At 34.2% G+C, this 19,105-nt stretch overlaps 6 protein-coding genes and 3 pseudogenes across 9 annotated transcripts, besides 4 other annotated features; 5 read left to right on the top strand and 4 right to left on the bottom strand.

Annotated features, from left to right (window-relative positions):
• Positions 1 to 1,795: 1,795 nt before the first annotated feature.
• Positions 1,796 to 12,855: a mobile genetic element.
• Positions 2,104 to 2,740, bottom strand: TVAGG3_0084350 (organellar and viral DNA polymerase type B; the record flags this gene model as incomplete). Its single annotated transcript, XM_051222191.1, has 1 exon — positions 2,104 to 2,740. A coding segment is annotated over one exon (637 nt), but the record flags the coding sequence as incomplete, so codon positions are not given.
• On the bottom strand, positions 4,683 to 5,875 carry TVAGG3_0084340 (annotated as a pseudogene). The gene has a single exon. A coding segment is annotated over exon 1 (1,193 nt).
• Positions 6,179 to 7,562, bottom strand: TVAGG3_0084330 (annotated as a pseudogene). Its single transcript has one exon. A coding segment is annotated over exon 1 (1,384 nt).
• On the top strand, positions 7,995 to 8,342 carry TVAGG3_0084320 (uncharacterized protein; the record flags this gene model as incomplete). The annotated part of the gene is made up of 1 exon (XM_051222190.1): positions 7,995 to 8,342. One exon carries the CDS (start codon positions 7,995 to 7,997, stop codon positions 8,340 to 8,342), a length of 348 nt encoding a protein of 115 aa, XP_051107176.1.
• TVAGG3_0084310 (protein of unknown function, DUF4106 family) lies at positions 9,640 to 10,527 on the bottom strand (the record flags this gene model as incomplete). Its single annotated transcript, XM_051222189.1, has 1 exon — positions 9,640 to 10,527. The coding sequence occupies one exon, from the start codon at positions 10,525 to 10,527 to the stop codon at positions 9,640 to 9,642; it is 888 nt and encodes a 295-aa protein (XP_051107175.1).
• On the top strand, positions 10,619 to 11,221 carry TVAGG3_0084300 (uncharacterized protein; the record flags this gene model as incomplete). Its single annotated transcript, XM_051222188.1, has 1 exon — positions 10,619 to 11,221. One exon carries the CDS (start codon positions 10,619 to 10,621, stop codon positions 11,219 to 11,221), a length of 603 nt encoding a protein of 200 aa, XP_051107174.1.
• Positions 11,645 to 12,172, top strand: TVAGG3_0084290 (protein of unknown function, DUF4107 family; the record flags this gene model as incomplete). The annotated part of the gene is made up of 1 exon (XM_051222187.1): positions 11,645 to 12,172. One exon carries the CDS (start codon positions 11,645 to 11,647, stop codon positions 12,170 to 12,172), a length of 528 nt encoding a protein of 175 aa, XP_051107173.1.
• Positions 12,173 to 12,855: a terminal%2Cinverted (terminal inverted repeat of Maverick-1A transposon ID:TVAGG3_0084280).
• A 2,185-nt stretch (positions 12,856 to 15,040) lies between these two features.
• Positions 15,041 to 15,878: a mobile genetic element.
• Positions 15,041 to 15,878: a terminal%2Cinverted (terminal inverted repeat of Banshee-A1 transposon ID:TVAGG3_0084270).
• Positions 15,879 to 16,901: 1,023 nt separating this feature from the next.
• Positions 16,902 to 17,539, top strand: TVAGG3_0084260 (protein of unknown function, DUF4106 family; the record flags this gene model as incomplete). Its single annotated transcript, XM_051222186.1, has 1 exon — positions 16,902 to 17,539. A coding segment is annotated over one exon (638 nt), but the record flags the coding sequence as incomplete, so codon positions are not given.
• A 64-nt stretch (positions 17,540 to 17,603) lies between these two features.
• Positions 17,604 to 18,798, top strand: TVAGG3_0084250 (annotated as a pseudogene). Its single transcript has one exon. A coding segment is annotated over exon 1 (1,195 nt).
• The last annotated feature ends 307 nt before the right edge of the window (positions 18,799 to 19,105 follow it).

Here is a 19,105-nt window from a genome sequence, read left to right as displayed (position 1 = left end):
GCTTTATTGTATGAGACATCCTAAATCTTACGAAGAATTGATTGAACATATATAATCATTTCTTAGTACTGCTTTGGGGTTAAGATTTTTTGTTTCGTCTAGATATCTTCGGATAATCGTATTAATATTGTATATTTTATTAAGTATTTCACCGTGGCAAGTTTGTAGAACTCAAATAGAGGAGATTCATAGAGTGTGATTTAACCTATCAACTATACCAAATCGTTCGTCTGGATGTAGTACTTGGTAAATCTGGTAGGTGCACATGCCTCGTCAAAGTCACTATGTTGTCACATTGCTGAAGTTTTTGGATATCAAAATATCAGCTTATTGTCCGAAGGGAAATGATGTACCGGAGTTTGTTTTGGTTAAACTGCACACACCCTCGTGCATGTTCTTTCATTTAATAAGCTTCCGCCATGGAATACTCATACTGTTGTTCCTCGTTATTTTCCTCGGTTGCAGAAGCATATACCTTTTTTCTGACTAGCATTTTTGAGCGTTCAAATAAATGGGAAAATCAATAATGGAAAAACTTAGGACTATAATAACTTATTATTTTTTTCTTATGTGTTCAAGATAGAGGAAAATTTTCTATTGGAAAATTCTGGTGTCTCTAAGATAAGAATGTAATAAAAACAAAGTCTGGCTTTCATATTCTCTTGATTCTAATTCGGAGATTAGATTGGCGCTATGTAAATTCTAAATCTCTGGTGTCCTCAAGCACGTCTTCTGTAGTCAACTCGCATATTTATACGTACTCTTCACTCTTTGATTTCTCATTGTGAATGATGTGTTTGGATATAATCCATAAGTCTAAATGTCACTTTTATGTTTGTTGCAAAGAGCTCGGTCTTCGTAATGTGTTTATGGGTGACTTCATTGCGATACAAAATGTTTTCGTTCCATGCTATCTCGTTCGGTCAATTAGTCTGTTATGAGTCAGATGAACTGTCTGGTTCGCTTGTGTTGGTTGCTGTACAATAGACTTCACTTTCGATGAAATATTTTGTCAATGATCTTCTTCTGTAAGTGCGATCTGTGAAGCCAAGTTTTCTTCGCAATAAGAAATTAATTGTTTGCCGTGCTAGTATGGTGGACTAGTTCTCTAACTACTGAAATCTCTGAAGTCTAAACAGCTCGATGTTCGCTACCTCATATGATACTCTACAGCCTCTTTGACATTTTCATCCGAATTTTATATATTGAATGTTTTGTCAAGACTGTCTCAGTCCAATGTTTTTGTCCAAAGGACTTACTTCGTAATATGTTTTGTCCTGACTTATCTTCGTTAAATGTCCATTTTGATTCACTCCTGATTCTTCGTAAATCTGCAGTCCATTTTTGTCAAGACTTCTTCGTAATGATGCGTAATGACTGCAGGAAAAATCATATTTAAAGGGTAGAATGGGTATTATCCTCTAACCTGTTTTAACCTCATTTCTACCCTCTTTTTCCCTACCCTCTTGAATTTTCATGAATTTTATATATTAATGTTTTGTCATGATTTCATCGTATATGTTTTTGTCATGATTTATCGTATATGTTTTGTCATGAATTTCATCGTATATGTTTTGTTCACTGATTTCATCGTATATGTTTTGGTCATGATTTATCGTATATGTTTTGTCATAGACTTCTTCGTAAATGTTTTGTCCATGATTTCCATCGTAATATGTTTTGTCAAAACTTCTTCTTCGTAATGAGCGTAATGACCGCAAAAAAAATGTCTTAGGGTAGAATGGGTATATCTAACCTGATATCTACCTCTTTTCTAACCCGCATTATTCATTATAAGCGTTTTACATGGTAAACATTGTTGAATTCGTGAAATTCTAAAACAATTTCGTAGCTTCTATTTCTTTCAGTTAATATAATCAAATGTTTACAATGCCGCGCGTTTCTCTTATATTTTTTTCTTGACATCTGAAAGAAGGAAATCGTCAGCTGTGGGATAGTTTTTATTAAGAAATGTCAACATGTCCATTTTATCTTCTGCTGGCTTTTCTGCTTCTTTCTTTAAGTCTGCGTAATCGTTTCTCATTCTTTCTATCTCTTTTACTGAGTAGTTATATTTCCTCATTGTTGCTTTACATTTTGAACATTGCGGATTCATTTTTGCGTTATACATTGAAATTTGACCTGCTAGAACAACTAAGGCGTCAATGGTTTTCTTTAACTCAAAAGTTGTTGGTTTTATTTGTCCATTCCATACTTTGCCTCTTCTGTCTTTATCTCTTATCTGCCACACACATTCAGCAGCTAATGAAACAAAGTTGTCGTATGTCTTAAACTCCTCAGATTTATATATGTCAGAAATGTTTTTATAAACCATGTCGCAATCTTTGTTCATAACTTTATGGTTGCAATGAAAACCAAGGAATTCATAATTTACTTTACGTATGAACTTCTTTATTTCTACTGAATCAGTAACTTTAACTTCAATTTCATCGAATTCAGGAATAGTTAGTTTTTGTTGCTGAACTTCCGGTAATTTAGGCAAATGGTCTATGATATCTTGCATTTCATATAGCTCCTCTCCATTTGTTTCATCTTTCGCACTACAGTCTAAATTACTTGTTAAAAGTTCTTGCTTTATTCTTTGTATTTCTGTTTCAAAAGTATATGAAGAAGGAATGAAGTTTTTCATCTCTACCAACATTGACGTAGGATTCATGACTAGCGAGTTTGGTGCCGTGCATGCTGTCGAAAGTGCTGATGTTTCGATTGTTGAAATCATATCTTTACATACAAAATAAAAAAATAAATAAAAATAAAACTAACTTTATTTTTTCTGTCTTAAGGAAATTCATGAAAATTCAAGACCTTTGGGTCTCGCCGCTTAGCGGCTGAGGGTAGAAATGAGGGTAGATCTAACCATCTACCCTAAACATTATTTTTGCTGAATTCAGCAACAAAATGAACGAGGTCAGGATGTATGCAAATACCTTTGAATTCATTTATAACGCCCTTAGTAAGCTCATAAAATGCTTGTTTTGAGGTGGAGCCAAAAGTGGCTCGACCGTATTCTTTCAACCAAAACTCAAGAATTTCCTGCATGAATTTTGTATAAAAAGCAACCGTCTGTATTCCGACGGTTGCTATATTCTTCACAAAACGCCTTATAATACTCTTCCCAGGACTTATTTTCCAACAACTTTCATGAGATAAATAAGAAATAACTTTCATTTTTCATTAGATAACTGTTATTTTTGACGAAGTGAAGATTTGCACTTCGTCAAAAAATCCCTGAAATCAAGAATTAATCCCGTCAAATACAAAAAATGAGGGTAGAAATGAGGGTAGATAACTGTTATTTTTGACGAAGTGAAGATTTGCACTTCGTCAAAAAATCCCTGAAATCAAGAATTAATCCCGTCAAATACAAAAAATGAGGGTAGAAATGAGGGTAGAAATGAGGGTAGAAATGAGGTTAGATCTAACCATCTACCCTAAACATTATTTTTGGTCATGGACTTCGTCCTCGCCGCTTTGCGTCTTTATGTTAAAATAAATGGTACCATTAATAATACATGACTGTTCTCGTTCATGTCTGATTTACATCTAATGAAAAAGTTTAGAAGAATTTTCTTATTCTTTCTGGCATGTTTTTATCTTTCCAGTACTCCCGCTCTAATGGTCCCAGATGTGTTGGCTTTGACTCTCTCAAGTTCTTAGATGGTATAACATCTTCAACGCCTCCTTCATATCTTACTTTATAAGTGTCATCGTTTATGTTATAGCCAAGTATTTCAATAACCACTCCTCGCTTTGCTTCGTCAATGGTTTCAGCAAGTTTGCCATTACTACTTTCAACTAATTTGTGACGAGGGTAAAACGCAATAGAGTCGTCGGCAGCTTTTATAAGATATCCATTACCTTGCGTAGAGTCTACGATATAATAGTTTCTACTTAACCTTAAACGTTTCTTTGTCAACGGTTTGTCGTCAAGAACTACACGAACTTTTGTACCAGGAATGAGGGTAAATTGTGTTGAATTTCTGATATTTTGTGTTTGGCTTCGTTTCTTTTGTATATACTTTTCTTCTTGTTGTTGTGTCATTGAATTTGGTGTATGTCCTGTTGTAAAATGTGTTGAGGAATTATATACTTCGAGAAAATGTTTCATTGTTTCTTCGGTAAAGTCTCGCTTTTGATTTAAATCTCTGAGAGTCCTTATGAAGCGGTTTATGATGCCGAGTATGTTATGGTTATGGTCTTCAGTAGTGTAGTGAGTTATGTTATGCTTAATGAGAAATTCTGTGATTTCGTTGCTGAGGTATGCACTGTCTTGGTCTGATGTTAAAGTACTTGGGTTATGTTCTGCTACAAACTTTTGTAAAACTCTTAACACTTCACGAGTTCCTTTATTCATCATTACATACGCAAAAGCTTTGCGAGTGTTAACATTAATGAAGATGAGGAATGGTTTATGTCCTCCTTTTCTGCTTTGAATGAGAGTGTCAAATTGGTATGCGTCAGGAGTGTTGGAGTAAATTGGTAAAAAGTAGTCGTAAGGGTTTATTTTTGTTTGATGTACAACATTTTTGTCAAAGAACCTTTTCACTTCAGCTCTGTTAGTAAATCCCCAACTTTTTGCTGCTTCATTGAACTTCTTAAATGACCTCCATGGATGTTGTTCGAATACTTGTTTCAAGCTCATTTATGTAAAGTTAAAGATTTCATTGAACACGGTACCATGCGAATACAGTCACAAATGGTGGCATATAATCTGCACCCGAGCCTGTTGGATTTGTTGTGAAAGTGTGTGAATGATTTCCTCCTGGTTCAGTTGGTCGAAAAATCTTTTTTGCTGAATTGTTATAAGATGGAGATAAAACGTCATTACCAGCTTCATATTCTGAGTTGTATAATGGGTGGTCTCTTAATGAGTGGCTATGGTCGCCAGAAAAGTTTGTAGTTCCTGTATGAGTGTGCGGTGGAAGGTTTGCTTCAGTAATTTTCTTCGAACCTCCTGTTTGCTTTGAAGAGTTAGCACAGTATAAGAATTTGTCTACAATCTGCTGCCATGTACCAAAACCTAAAACTGTTTCTGGATTTGTTGAGTTCATTGACGTATAAATAGAGCCTATAGGATATAATGTTTGAAGTATTTCAGTCTTTAATGTTTGAAGCTCTGTTTTGTCTGCTTTCTTGTCTAACATTGCGGGTAGTTCATATGCTTCAAAGTTTCTGGCATGATCTTCGATATTCCTGCAACTCTTATCTAAATTGTTAAGAGTATCTTTTACGCTTGTACTCGGATTCTCTAAAGGTGCACTTGAACCCAAATCATAGTTCAATATTATGTCGTCTGCTCTAACAGTAGTGAAGGATTTATGTGTATGATTTTTGTCGGCTTTCTTGTCTAACATTGATGGTAGTTCATATGCTTCAAAGTTTCTGGCATGATCTTCGATATTCCTGCAACTCTTATCTAAATTGTTAAGAGTATCTTTTACGCTTGTACTCGGATTCTCTAAAGGTGCACTTGAACCCAAATCATAGTTCAATATTATGTCGTCTGCTCTAACAGTAGTGAAGGATTTATGTGTATGATTTTTGTCGGCTTTACTATTTAATGTAGCTTGAAGTTCATTTATATCGGAGATATTGTGTTTATGAGATTTCAAAACTTTGTTCGTTGCGTCAAGTTCATCTTTGTCGGCTCTACTTTTAATAGCATCTTCAAAAGTTATTTTTGCCTTAACTCTCAAAGTAAATCTTGGTTCAACTAATACACCGTTAACATTGAAAGTAGAGGCATAAATTTCATCGTTATAACTAAATGCTTCTAGCGCTTTACCTGTGTCATAATGTACAGTACAGCTTATGTCATAACCTTTAGCACGAATGTATTTATATCTTCTTTCATTAACATCTTCCGTCTTCACTTTTTCATCCTGTGTTAAATATCCATGGTAGTCCGTTATAATCTGTTCATCTGAAGTTATATAATGAACATGGTTTTTATCTGCTTTACTATTTAATGTAGCTTGAAGTTCATTTATATCGGAGATATTGTGTTTATGTTCTTTATCTGCTTTTTCGGCTAATTTCTCTTCTATCTCATTTATTTCAAGTTCATGCCTACCACCACCTCCCGAAGAAGTATTTTTCTTCAGCTCTTGAAGAACGTCCACTTCGCCATCTTTGGTGTCAATAATGAGACTTTGAGTTAAAACCTTTCCTGTCTTAATGGATGTTTGTAAAACTTCTTCTTCACCGTGTTGGGGTCATGGTCGTCATCATATCTTGTGAAATCAGAGATGTTGTCATACATTAAGCATATCTGTCTCAAAAGTTCTGCTATTTGAAACTGGAACGAAAGATATACAGAACTTTCATCATCTCCTAAAGTCAAGTCTGCTTTCTTAAGTATTTCTTGAATGTATGCAATGAGAACAGAGTACCTTGGAAAATATTCGAACAATATTTCATTAGCTGTTGGTTTTGGTGGTTCTTCTGGAGTTTCTGCATCTCTTGACTTCAATGCTCTTGCTCTCAAAGACCTAAATGTTAGAGCACCGGGTTTTACAAAGGACTTTATAAAATGCTTTAATAGTTCCTGGTAAGTTATTGTTAGCATTAAGTAAGTTCCTTATGCTTCCATCATGTACGTCCATAGCACTATGTAAAAAATCTATACTTTTCTTGTAGTCAGCAATAGACTGACTGTGATTTTTTAAAGATTTGTCAATACCTTTAAGCCAATCTTCATGCATGTCTGATACTGAGCCAAGAATATCATTTGCTTCCTTTAGTGTATTTTGTGCTTCTCGTAAAGTATCCAATCCCGTACGTGCATTGTTTGCTATACGTCTTACAGTATCTATTTGACTCCTTGTTTCTTGCATCCAACCAGATAAAGTTTTAATAGTATCCGAACCATTTGAAATGAAGTTCAAAGCATTTTTAATGTCATCTAAAGCTTCTTCACCAAGTACTGCCCATATCTTTCCGATTTGGTATTGAAGAACTCCATATGAAGCAGCTGTTAAACCAGTATTTATAAGGTCCCATATCCATGATTTAGCAGTTTTTCCATCCTTTCCATCCTTTCCATCCAAACCGTTTTCGCCTTGAGGTCCTTGTATTCCTTGTGGTCCTTGTGGTCCTTGTGGTCCGGTGTCACCCTTCTCTCCTTTCAGTTCATCTTTATGTTCGTTATAATATTCTAATGTCATAAGGTGTACATCATTACTGCTACCAGCAACGCCGAGAATTTGTTTCTCATTCATGACTAAATTCTTTAGGCATTTAATGTTGTCGTCAAATCGAAAGCTCTTTAACAATTCAATGAGAACATTTAATACTTTCACTATTGAGGCATCTACTGTAGAATTTATATATTGCACCGTTCCATCATTTATGATGGGAACCTTGCTTGTTGTAATGAATGGGTCATAAGTGTTAAAAGTATCGAAATCAATGACTTTTTTAGTTTTTCCATCGTCAATGACTAAATCATTGCCTTCAATGGTTAAAGTTGAGTTTTCGTTTACTAGTTCATGTGCTCTTCTTGCTTCATTTGTTTCATACGCATATGCAGCAATAGTCATATTTTAATGAGAATAAAATGTTGTTCTATTTGCAAAGTACAGACCCAAACGAATACGGGACAGTAAAGCTACAAACAAACTTAGGTCTTCAGAATGAAGCGCTTGCTTTCAGAGTTGTTGACTTCAATACTATCGCAACTTTTGTCATAACAGATGAAACAGATTTCATGGAGTTTGAAATAGATGACAAAAGAAGTGTTATAACATTTCCTAACAGAGCGAGTATAGAATAGATAAAATTGCTGGAGTCATAGATACTCTCATAAATGAAGAAACTATTGACAACATAGATGTCGAACTCTCTTCTGAGGGAACATTGAAGTTCAGTAGCAAGAAAGAGTTAAGATACCAAGAATGAGTCATAGAGTACAACTTCTTCTGGGAGCATACCATATGACATTTCCTTTGAAAAGTGTTGACAAAACGATTGAGATGAAATCTGTTCCATACGTATGTTATGGTAATTGTTTGTACGTTGAGTCAAAAATAGCTAATGTCACAGGTATTTCAGGAGTTAATAGTAAAGGTTCAGTAGAATATAAATCCTTCTGTTATGCAGTCAATTCAATGTTCATTCCAAACGTTCCTGTCATAGCAACTCATTTAGGTAAATGGGTTCGCATTAGTCCTCATAATTTGAAAGACATGCAATTCAGACTTGTTGACTTTCAAGGAGAGCCTGTAGAACTGAAGGCACCAGTGCGAATGACTGTTGAAGTTGACTTTTTAGAAAATATTAAATGCAACAGCTTACAAGAGAACTCAGAGCTAAAAATATAAAGTATGAATGTTATGTATTAGGTCATGAACTTTGGTTGTTGCTGTTTGATGAAACAAATGAGTTAGTTATGCCAGTCAAGAGAACAGAAAAATATTGTGTTAGTGAAAACTGCACCAAGTCAATAAGATTAGGTTTGCATTATGAAGATGAGTTCGATACTGTTGAAGAAGTTTTGGACAGATATTACAAATTGCTAACTTGAATTTTTTGACTGACGGCGCAAAGCGCCAAGATGGGCTCAAAGAGCCCTCCTGACTGCTTTAATTTACTAAAACATATTTCAAGCAAAGCTTATAGTAAGTAGATAGTTTTGTATACTCGTTCGAATATTTATACTTAAACTCAACTCCTGTAGTTCCTGGTGTTTCAATGATGCGGATGTTACCTATTTTCATGAATAGTGGAGTTTGACCACAGCATTCGATTTCAGGGTCGAGATAGTCAATGACACATTGTTTCCCTGTTATTCGTGAGATAACATTTTCAAGGTCCTCCTTTGTTAGAATTATTTGGTTCTTGCTTATAAGATTTGTCAAAAGCTTCTTATCGTCTTTGAGTAAAATTGTTTGGTATAACTGAAGAAGGTAATGGTCTACGTTATCTGAAGGATTTGTTTGAACATTTGTGTAAGGGTTGTCGTTGGCTTCTCTTGAAAGAATTTGGTCCAGTGGTGGATACTCTAACTTAACATCTGATGTAGCGTTAGCGTTTGAAGCTGAGTTTAAATTCACCGACTTAAGTTCTGGTTCTTTTTCTTTCAAACACTCTGAACTATAGTTCTTTATGACAATATTGTTTGTCGTTCGTGAGTCAACATTTGATGTTGGTTCAATTGGAACATTAACGGCACCAGCTAAGATGGATTTGCTTCTCATTTCATATAGAATAAAAACCTTTTATATGTATGAAATGAACAATATACTCGACAAGGGTTTGAATGTAAAGCTAACGAATGAAAATATTGTTGAATTCACTGAGACAGGAGCTGTGTATAAAGATGTAGAACTACTGAACAAAAGAGCTAAGGGAAGAAGCAGGAACATGAACAAAGGGTGGAAGCCTATAAAAATTTATGTCAATGATGGCTCAGGAGGTTCAAACATAAAGTATGCAGAAAGTTATAGAGTTTATGCTCTCAAAGGTGAAAAGCCTTCATTTAAGAACAGCTATTCTAACATATCCTCAAAAGCTAACGGATGGGGAAGTGGATGATATGAATGACAGCAAAAATATTAACAGAAATGGCGACAGAGATGCATGGAATTTGTTTACCATCAGTCAATTGAAGGTTAAACTTTAAAACAATGTTGGTCGTTCCCATGGAATATTTTTGACTTTAATGGTATTAGTCATGATATGAATCTCAAGGTATGAACGAGGAGAGATGAGAGACTTATATGCTTCCCAAATTTCTTCAAAAGGTAATGTTATACCTGACTGTTTCCAAATGAGTTCAATATCATAGCGTGAGAAACCTTGAAAGATAACGAAGTCAGTTATGAGACGTTTTATGTTTAAAGCAAGGAAACGCCATGTTTGCATAAGTATTGCTACAGTTAAATGGTAATGTCTGACTTTAGTTATGATGTTAGCTAATGGTGAGTCAGGCTTTGACACTAAACCTTTTCCGGCGAAGTCGTCACAAACGAGCAGAGTGTTTGAAGGATACTTTTTGAAGGGGTATTTTGAAAGTTTTGATAGAATGTAGTTTGTCAGTCGTTTCATATCGTAAACTCCTGAGTATTGACGTAAGTGGTGTTTGTCAATAATTCTTTCCATCTCTTCTGAAGTCTTTTGCATTCCTGACTGTATGAACTCTACAATAGCATAATATTTTCTCTTACGTCGAATGTAACGTTGAAGAAATTCAATGAGTTCGCTATCTGGAACTTTAACGACAGAGGCTTGAACTTTTGACATAAATGTTTTCGCTGTTGAATCCATAGAGTCTGAAGTTGCTGATATAATGATTTGGTCATAGTAAGAGTCGTTTCCTAAACGTTCTGTTATGAGTATATGACGAATGAGGTTAAATGTCTTACCTGAACCCATCTTTCCACAATAGAAATACACACCATTTGAACAGAACTCATAATCTTTGCTGAAAGGAAGAATAAGAGAAGAGTTAAGTTTGTCTGTAGTTTCATTCATGTCTTCATCTACGTCATGTATTAAATGCTTCATTTTATCTCCATTAAAAATGCAAGTCAGAAATATTCAGAACATAGCACCGAGTCTAACTGACAAGAGTATAAAGATATACTATGAACACGTTATGATGAAACCAACCAAAATTCAAGAAAGTCAGTATACTTATGAATATCCAAGACACTGGGTAGAGTATGTAGGAGGTGAGAAAGCTATTGAAATAAGACAAGTTAGAAGTATTCCAGCAGGAAGAACAATATTATTGAAGAACTTTAATGTTTTGAGATATAATGATGAAACAAAGAAGCAAGATAGTTTCCCTGTTGCTGTGTATGTGAACTTAGATACAGGAGATGACATGAAAGTTTTTAACACAAAGCTTCAAACGGTAGTGAGAGAACAACTGACTGCGGAAGGACATCCATTACCTTCAGAAGTTACCATAGCATATAATTTTGAAACAAACTCAATAGATTTTAAAGTCATCTCTGCAAAGAAGTCAGGTTTTACATTTAATGAAGCAGATGTATATTCGAATGAAAACTTCAAAGCTATTGCATGGTTAGATAATGACGATTGCTTTAAGAAAATATTTAAATTCAGTGACTCAAAGATGTCAATAGATGACCTTCGTGGAATGTTACCATCGACGTTTACAGTTGAAGGTTCAGCAGGATTGCTTACAAGATTGTCAATTGGTGGTATTTGGTCTCGTGAAACATTGTTATAAAATCCAGTATAAGTGAATTTGCTGAAGAATCTATATTATGTCTTTCAAACTATGTATTCGCCGCCGAAGCATTATAGTATAACAAACTTTGTCAGTAAGTTTAACATAAGACTTGTCGAACCTTCTTCAATGAAAGATGTTGTGCTACCTAAAGATGGAAAGGATGGACTTTATTGAGATGATTTTAATAGCATATTAAATGAGCTTGTTCTTAAAGGTCTTCATGATGAAATAACTGTTGTAGAAGATGTTAGCAATTGTTCAGACATTTTGAAGCGTATAGATGAGATAAGAAAGAAGTTAGATAGACCGCAAAGCGGTGAGGGCGAAGCACGTGAGAATGTTTATGTTTCATTGACTTTCTCCAGTAACGAGAACTTTTATGAGATAATATTGAAGAGAGATGATTTTAATATGGGGTAAATGGTAGCTTGGGCAGCTTTAGGCGCAATGGGAACAAAAGCATTAGCATTTGGAGCAAAAGCACTTGGAGCTTATGACGCAGTAAATAAAATGAGTGGAGGAAGGGTTTCAAAGACATTAGATGCAAATAAAGGAAAGATTGGAGGCTGGGTTGCAAAGAAGTTAAGATTAAATAAAATAGGGCTCATAAATAAAGCATCCAATTTGGTTGCGACTGAGTCAGAAAATGCTTTAGGAAAGGACGATGAGTTTGCAAAACACGCAAAAGACTTTAATGACCAGATGAAAGGTGAAACAATGCATTTAAATAGAGTCGATGGAACTAAAGAAAATGTTTCTTCTCCACCAGTAGTTCTTCCGTATGGTCCCTATGGAATGTATGGAAACCCTTACGAAAGACCATTTGACCCAATGACTGGTGGAAGTAACTGGTATCATTACGGACGAAGAAGAAAGACAGTCAAGTTGGAGACAGACGTGAAGAAAGCAACTAAAAAGAAACCAAGGAAGAGAGTTATAAAGCAATGAATTCAACAGGGTTAGAAATGAGGTTAGAAATGAGGTTAGATCTAACCTTCTACCCTAAATTTATTTTTGTGCTATGTTTTCATACGTGTGGGAGTGGTGATATCATTTATTTTTAAGTTTATTTTTACTGAAAATTTTTATTTGGATGTAAATGACGAAAACTATTGAGATAACAAACTACAACGGTCATGAGTTCAAGAATTTGTTCTTCGTTCCTCGTGAAAATACATTCTATCAGATACGAGGGAGAAAGGGTAAAGTTAGTTTGAGCGTTTACGACAACAAACATAATGGGAGATATATAAAAGCAATAGATACAAACGGTAAGCGTGTTTCATTAGCTTTGTCAAAACTTACATACATTTATTTTGACAGTGATTTTGACTCTGACGATTGGAGTGACAGCAGCGATACTGAAGAATATGAACTATTGTGTGAAGCACAGCAATGGGAAGCGCTGCAATACTTTTGTAAATGAGAACATTAGTGGGAACGTTAGTGAGAACGTTTATTTTTTCATTAGTGAAGTGAAGTGGTTGGCGGCTTTGTAAATATTTAAGGTTAAGTTAGTGTTGTCGTTTGTGTTGTAAAATATACGTTAACAGTTTTGTAAAGTGTCAAATTCACATAACAGGGGTACGGTGGAACGCAGTGCCTCCGTACCCATGTTATGTATACTAACTATCTTCCCATTTTGGTAGGGAGAATGAGAGTCTGTATGCCGCCATTGGACGCCCCAAAGATCAAGTAGATCTTGAAAGGCGCCCCTATTTTCTGAACTGTTGTCGGTCCAGAAACAATAAGGGGCGCCAAATTCAATGAAGGCGGAAGCCGCAACGTTCGCTGTCGTCGCTGCCAGCATATCTGGTATTTGTATACACGCTAGGACTTTGCGGCTAAAATCGTCGATTATGCCATAAATATACTGGCCACGAACACCCCTAAAATAATGAACATCTGCGTGCCAGATAAGATTGGGTGAAAGCGCCCAATATCTTACTGCTGTTTCTGGCCCGGCATGCTCTAATCGCGTCTTGGTGAAATGATTTTCTTTGAAGTATCTGCGTACTTCTCTATAAGATACATCAATTTGTTGTAATTTCAAACGTTTCCATTGTTTTGTTTGACCACAGGGAAAGGCCCAGTGGTCATGTATCACAGCAAGAGCTTTGATTTGGGAAAAAACCAGAATTTTCGAAAAAGTGACACCAACTATTAAAGTTATTTTATTACTAGATTTATTTACAAATTATAAGATAATATCATTAACCGAATATATTTTTAATATAAATAAAAAACTTTTTTTATACAAAAAATTACAATCAATCGATAAATATTATAAAACATTTATTCCAAAAAGATTAAGTAATAGGTGGGATCCTGCATATAATATAATTTTATGTCATAAAGCTTACAAATTTTAGATGGACCACAGTGAGAATGTGAGTGGTTAATTTAAAGGTGGTCTGATAAAGATATCGAAGCTTACTCAACACAGCATGAAGCAGTTTCTAATACACAATCTTACTAGTGGTGTTTCGGTCGCCAGCGCTCTCATAGGGGTGCTGATTTCAAAAACCACTACTTCAAATTATTCAACAATACTCAATGCAGCATGAAGCAGCTACTACTGCTGTATCTTACTGGTAGTGTTTTGGTCGTTGGCTCTTGCACAGTCTCTCAGATTTTCAAATTTTTTTTTCAACACTATCTTGTTTCGCTCTCAGAAAGCTATCCTACAAAGACATCGAAGCTTACTCAACACAGCATGAAGCAGTTTCTAATACACAATCTTACTAGTGGTGTTTCGGTCGCCAGCGCTCTCATAGGGGTGCTGATTTCAAAAACCACTACTTCAAATTATTCAACAATACTCAACACAGCATGAAGCAGTTTCTAATAAATATATACATATATAAATATATACATATATAAATATATACATATATAAATATATACATATATAAATATATACATATATAAATATATACATATATAAATATATACATATATAAATATATACATATATAAATATATACATATATAAATATATACATATATAAATATATACATATATAAATATATACATATATAAATATATACATATATAAATATATACATATATAAATATATACATATATAAATATATACATATATAAATATATACATATATAAATATATACATATATAAATATATACATATATAAATATACATATATATATAAATATATAAATAACAAAATACAATCAAAAAATAGTGTTTGGAAATTTAAGGTTAAGTGTCACTTTTTCGTAAATTCTACCACACTCATTTCAAACGTTTCCATTGTTTTGTTTGACCACAGGGAAAGGCCCAGTGGTCATGTATCACAGCAAGAGCTTTGATTTGGTCGTAGGGATTGACCCTACGACCTTTCTTGCCTTTAGGCAATGGGATATTCTGTAAGCTAAATTGATTTTGTAAAAAAGATTTTGAAACATCTAAATATTTGAAATCATTTGATTGAAGGGTTGGGGCGATGGGAACATGGGTGCAAGCTTCTTCCCATGTCATTTTACCTTCTTCAATCTGATTGGAAATACAAATTAGGTAAATTCGATCGACATACCCTTTGTAAGGATTCATTCTAATGAAGTACGTTAACAATCAAAATATTCTATAAGTGTCTAGTATGGAATTCAAAAGAATAAAGAAAATGGTAACGTAAATAAACGTATTATGAAATAATTTATAATTAAAATGAAAAAAAGAAAAAATAATAAGTAAAGTGACTGGAAATGAAAATGAAAATCAGTGTACAGTTTTATTTTTTTCTCGCTGTGAAACGTATTCGGTCATTTTTTTAAAAATTAATTTTTTGTTAGAGATAAGAGCTAAAACTCGGTAAACAACTTCTTTATGTCTAGAAAATTCTATCTTGCCTTTTATTTTTTTCTCGCTGTGAAACGTATTCGGTCATTTTTTTAAAAATTAATTTTTTGTTAGAGATAAGAGCTAAAACTCGGTAAACAACTTCTTTATGTCTAGAAAATTCTATCTTGCCTTTTATTTTTTTCTCGCTGTGAAACGTATTCGGTCATTTTTTTAAAAATTAATTTTTTGTTAGAGATAAGAGCTAAAACTTTGCAGACAACTCCCCCATGTCTAGCAAATTTAACATTCGTCTCCCATTTTTATATATTTGGTTTAGAATGTTCGAAAATGCGTAATATGGTCATTAATATTAATTGAAAAGAACCTTGAATTAATTCAATCTGATCTCACAAAATATTTTAAATTACAAACTTTGTAGTTTGAATAGATAATTAGTAATAAACTCAAATAACTAGTTTCTTTTTGAATAAAAATTATTTGAATTTATTCAATTTTGTGAATTTTCCTTCAAAAAACAAGTTTAAATATCTTATTTGCCATATAATTATAAATACAATGAAACATATTCGAAATTGAAAAGAATGACTTTTTCTGTTCTTTCAATCATTCAATTTGAATTTTGCAATATTGGATTTCTCATTAAATAGCTATTAAAAACAACAAGCAATTTAACTTACATTCAAATTTATTTGTGTTATATTCAATCTTCTCAAAACTTATAATTTTCGGCTATAGCATGATTATATGCTATATAATATAATAAACCTATAATAGTATCATTCTTTCAATTATTTGAAGAGAAAACCGAAAAAATCTATTTTCGGTCTATAACAAAAAAAAAAAAAAAAAAAAGGTAGTGGGGCTTCCAGGCACTTCGTGCCCTCTAGCCCTGAAGATGTTTAGTATAAATGAAGTTTTTATTCGGAAAATTGTTAGTCTTCTTGGTCGAAAACATTATATAATGTTTCACTTTTCACAAATTATATATGTTTTCATGTTTTGTCAAGACTTCTTCTTCGTAAATGTTTTGTCAAGACTTCTTCGTAAATGTTTTGTCAAGACTTCTTCGTAAATGTTTTGTCAAGACTTCTTCGTAAATGTTTTGTCAAGACTTCTTCGTAAATGTTTTGTCAAGACTTCTTCTTCGTAAATGTTTTGTCAAGACTTCTTCGTAATGAGTGTAAATGACCAAAAATAATGTTTAGGTGAAGAGGTGAGATGTCACCTGTTTTCTCACCTCATTTCTCACCCGTTGAATTTTCATGAAATTTACACCAAAAATAATGTTTAGGTGAAGAGGTGAGATGTCACCTGTTTTCTCACCTCATTTCTCACCTCTTGAATTTTCATGAAATTTACACAGAATTCAATAAAAATAATGTTTAGGTGAAGAGGTGAGATTTCACCTGTTTTTTCACCTAATTTTTCACCCTCTTGAATTTTCATGAAATTTACACCAAAAATATACTACTAGGGTCATTTACGAAGAAATCTCAACAAAGTCTTTACGATGAAATCTTGACAAGTCTTTACGAAGAAATCTCAACAAAGTCTTTACGAAGAAATCTCAACAAAACATAGACAAGAAAGTTCATGAGAAATTAGATGAAGAAGTCTTAACAAAGTCTTTACGAAGAAATTCATGAAAATTCAAGAGGTGAGAAATGAGGTGAAAAAAGAGGTGAAATCTCACCTCTTCACCTAAAATATATTTTTGGGTCATTTACGAAGAAATCTCAACAAAGTCTTTACGAAGAAATCTCAACAAAGTCTTTACGAAGAAGTCATAACAAAGTCTTTACGAAGAAGTCACAATAAACATCTGTCAAAAACCGCTTTTTAACTTCACTTAAAATGCCACGTAAGCTACGTAAGAATATACGTAAGAGGAAGAGAGCATTGAAACATCCAATAGTAAAACTGACACCACAACAACAGTTGCAACAACAAATTATGAATGACCCCACTATGTTGCAACAAATGTCAAGCAACCCTATGCTTTTAAACCGAGTTGTTGGTGCACAGAGTGGAGGTTTAAGAGCGGCACTTTTAGCGAAAATGGCAGGCTATGGTGGAGCTGCAGACGGAACAGCCTATAACCCTCAAAGTCAAATGAATTTGAGTTCACTCAAAAATCAAATAACAGATGTCAAAAAGTCAAACATAGACATACAGAAGCAAATAAGTGAAAACGAAAAGAAACTAGAATATGACAGACACACAAAGAAACTCAATGAGTTAAACGTAGAGAAAAAGAAGAAAGAAGAACAACTGAAAGAACTAAGTACAGAGGAATATGCGAAAAAAGTGTCAGAAAAAGCAGCAGAAGTAGCAAAAATGGAACAAGATGTCATAAATTTGAAAAACCATACTACTCAATATAAAATACTGAAAGATGAAGAAATAAAACAAAAAGCCCTGAAGACATATATGGATAGCGATGAGTATAAAAAAGAAGTTGAAGCAAATGTAAAGGCAGAAAAACTTTTACAGTTGCAAAACCAAACCGTACAGTATGAAAACTTAGCACAAGAAAGTAAAAATAACGACGCAGCCATGCAAAAGGCAATGAAAAGCGCAGAATATATAAAAGCTAACAATGACTGGTTAGATGCCCAAGCCAACGCTAAAGCAGCCCAACTATATAGGGTCAATAAGGACAAAAATACAAGCGGATGAAGACAGTTCAAATGAAGCTTTAACAAATGCTGACTTTAAGAACGCCTTCGAAGCTCTTCATAGTAAGGTGAAACTAGTGAACGACTTCTCATCTGGAAAGAAACTGAAGTCTGAAGGTTTCGACAAAGAGTTAAAAGAAGTAGCACAAAATATGACGAAAATAACAGATGCAGCAACGAGACAGGCAGTTCAAAGTGCCTATGACGCCGTTAGAGCAACTGTTGTGGAAAGTCAAGAAAAAGAGTTACAACAGACCAAAACAGACCTAGTAAATGCTTTCTTAAGAACGAAAAGTCAGGTAGGACATTATGCTGCAGATGGAACATATGTGCCAGCTGGTGGAACTTATATACCACCAAACCCTCCAAGAGAAGCACCTGCACCAGGACTACCTAAAACATTTACATCGTCACATGGACACAGACACAGGCATGCACCAAAACCAGCACAACAACCACCTCCACCTCCACAACCAGCACAACAACCAACACAACAACCAGCACAGCAACCAACAGTTCAAAACCCTGCACAACAACAACCACAAACAGAGCAAGGACATAAAAGAAGTAGAGAACAAGGAAACCAAGAATTCTTAAAAATGCTTAAAGAAGAGTGTGGTTTCCCAGATAGTATTGACTTTAGTGACAGATATAAAGAAGCTATTGGAAAGTTCAAGGATGGAAATACTGACCCGAACCTATTTAGCTTTATGGCTCAGCACCAAAACGGATATAATCTCAAACCTGGAAAATACAAGCTCGCTAAGGGATATGATTTAATAGCATATCATCCAAATGACATGGATGAATTTACTCCGAGATATTTGATGTCAGAGCTAAATGACAATTCAACTTTCGTCATGAAACGCGTAAAAAATAGAGACGGAACGAAAGAACAAAAGCTTATGAATGCGGATGACGTAGATAGGGAAATTGTTGAAAACGGTCTCGGAATATATGAAATGCCAGCAGATGAGGTACAAGAAACTCCACAGGAAGAAGTTCAGATACAACCAGACATGGAAGAAATAGTTCAGCAACAACAGCTAGAAGAGCCTGAAGGAAACGAACAAGTCCCTCCTTTGGAAACTAACTTCACAGAACTAGATGAAGATTTGGAACAGCCGAAAAATCTTGACCCTCAACAAGAGTATGCGGAGAATATGGAATATTTCCAAGAGTCTAAAAAAATTCGGCTGACATAGTAGAAGAATATCGAAAAATGTTTGCCGACATACAAAAGACTCCAACACCAGATGAAAATATTCAGCATAGAATGGAAGTACTGAAAGAAAATGTACACAAATACAACAACCCTTTTTACTTACGAGCATTTAACGTTCAATCTTCGGATGAACTCGGTGAAAATAAAAGGTTAAA

The sequence above is a fragment of the Trichomonas vaginalis genome, chromosome IV (assembly GCF_026262505.1).
Source record: "Trichomonas vaginalis G3 chromosome IV, whole genome shotgun sequence".
Lineage (NCBI taxonomy): Eukaryota > Parabasalia > Trichomonadida > Trichomonadidae > Trichomonas > Trichomonas vaginalis.
Note: the sequence above shows the minus strand (reverse complement) of the source record. Positions and strands in the feature narration are given on the sequence as shown.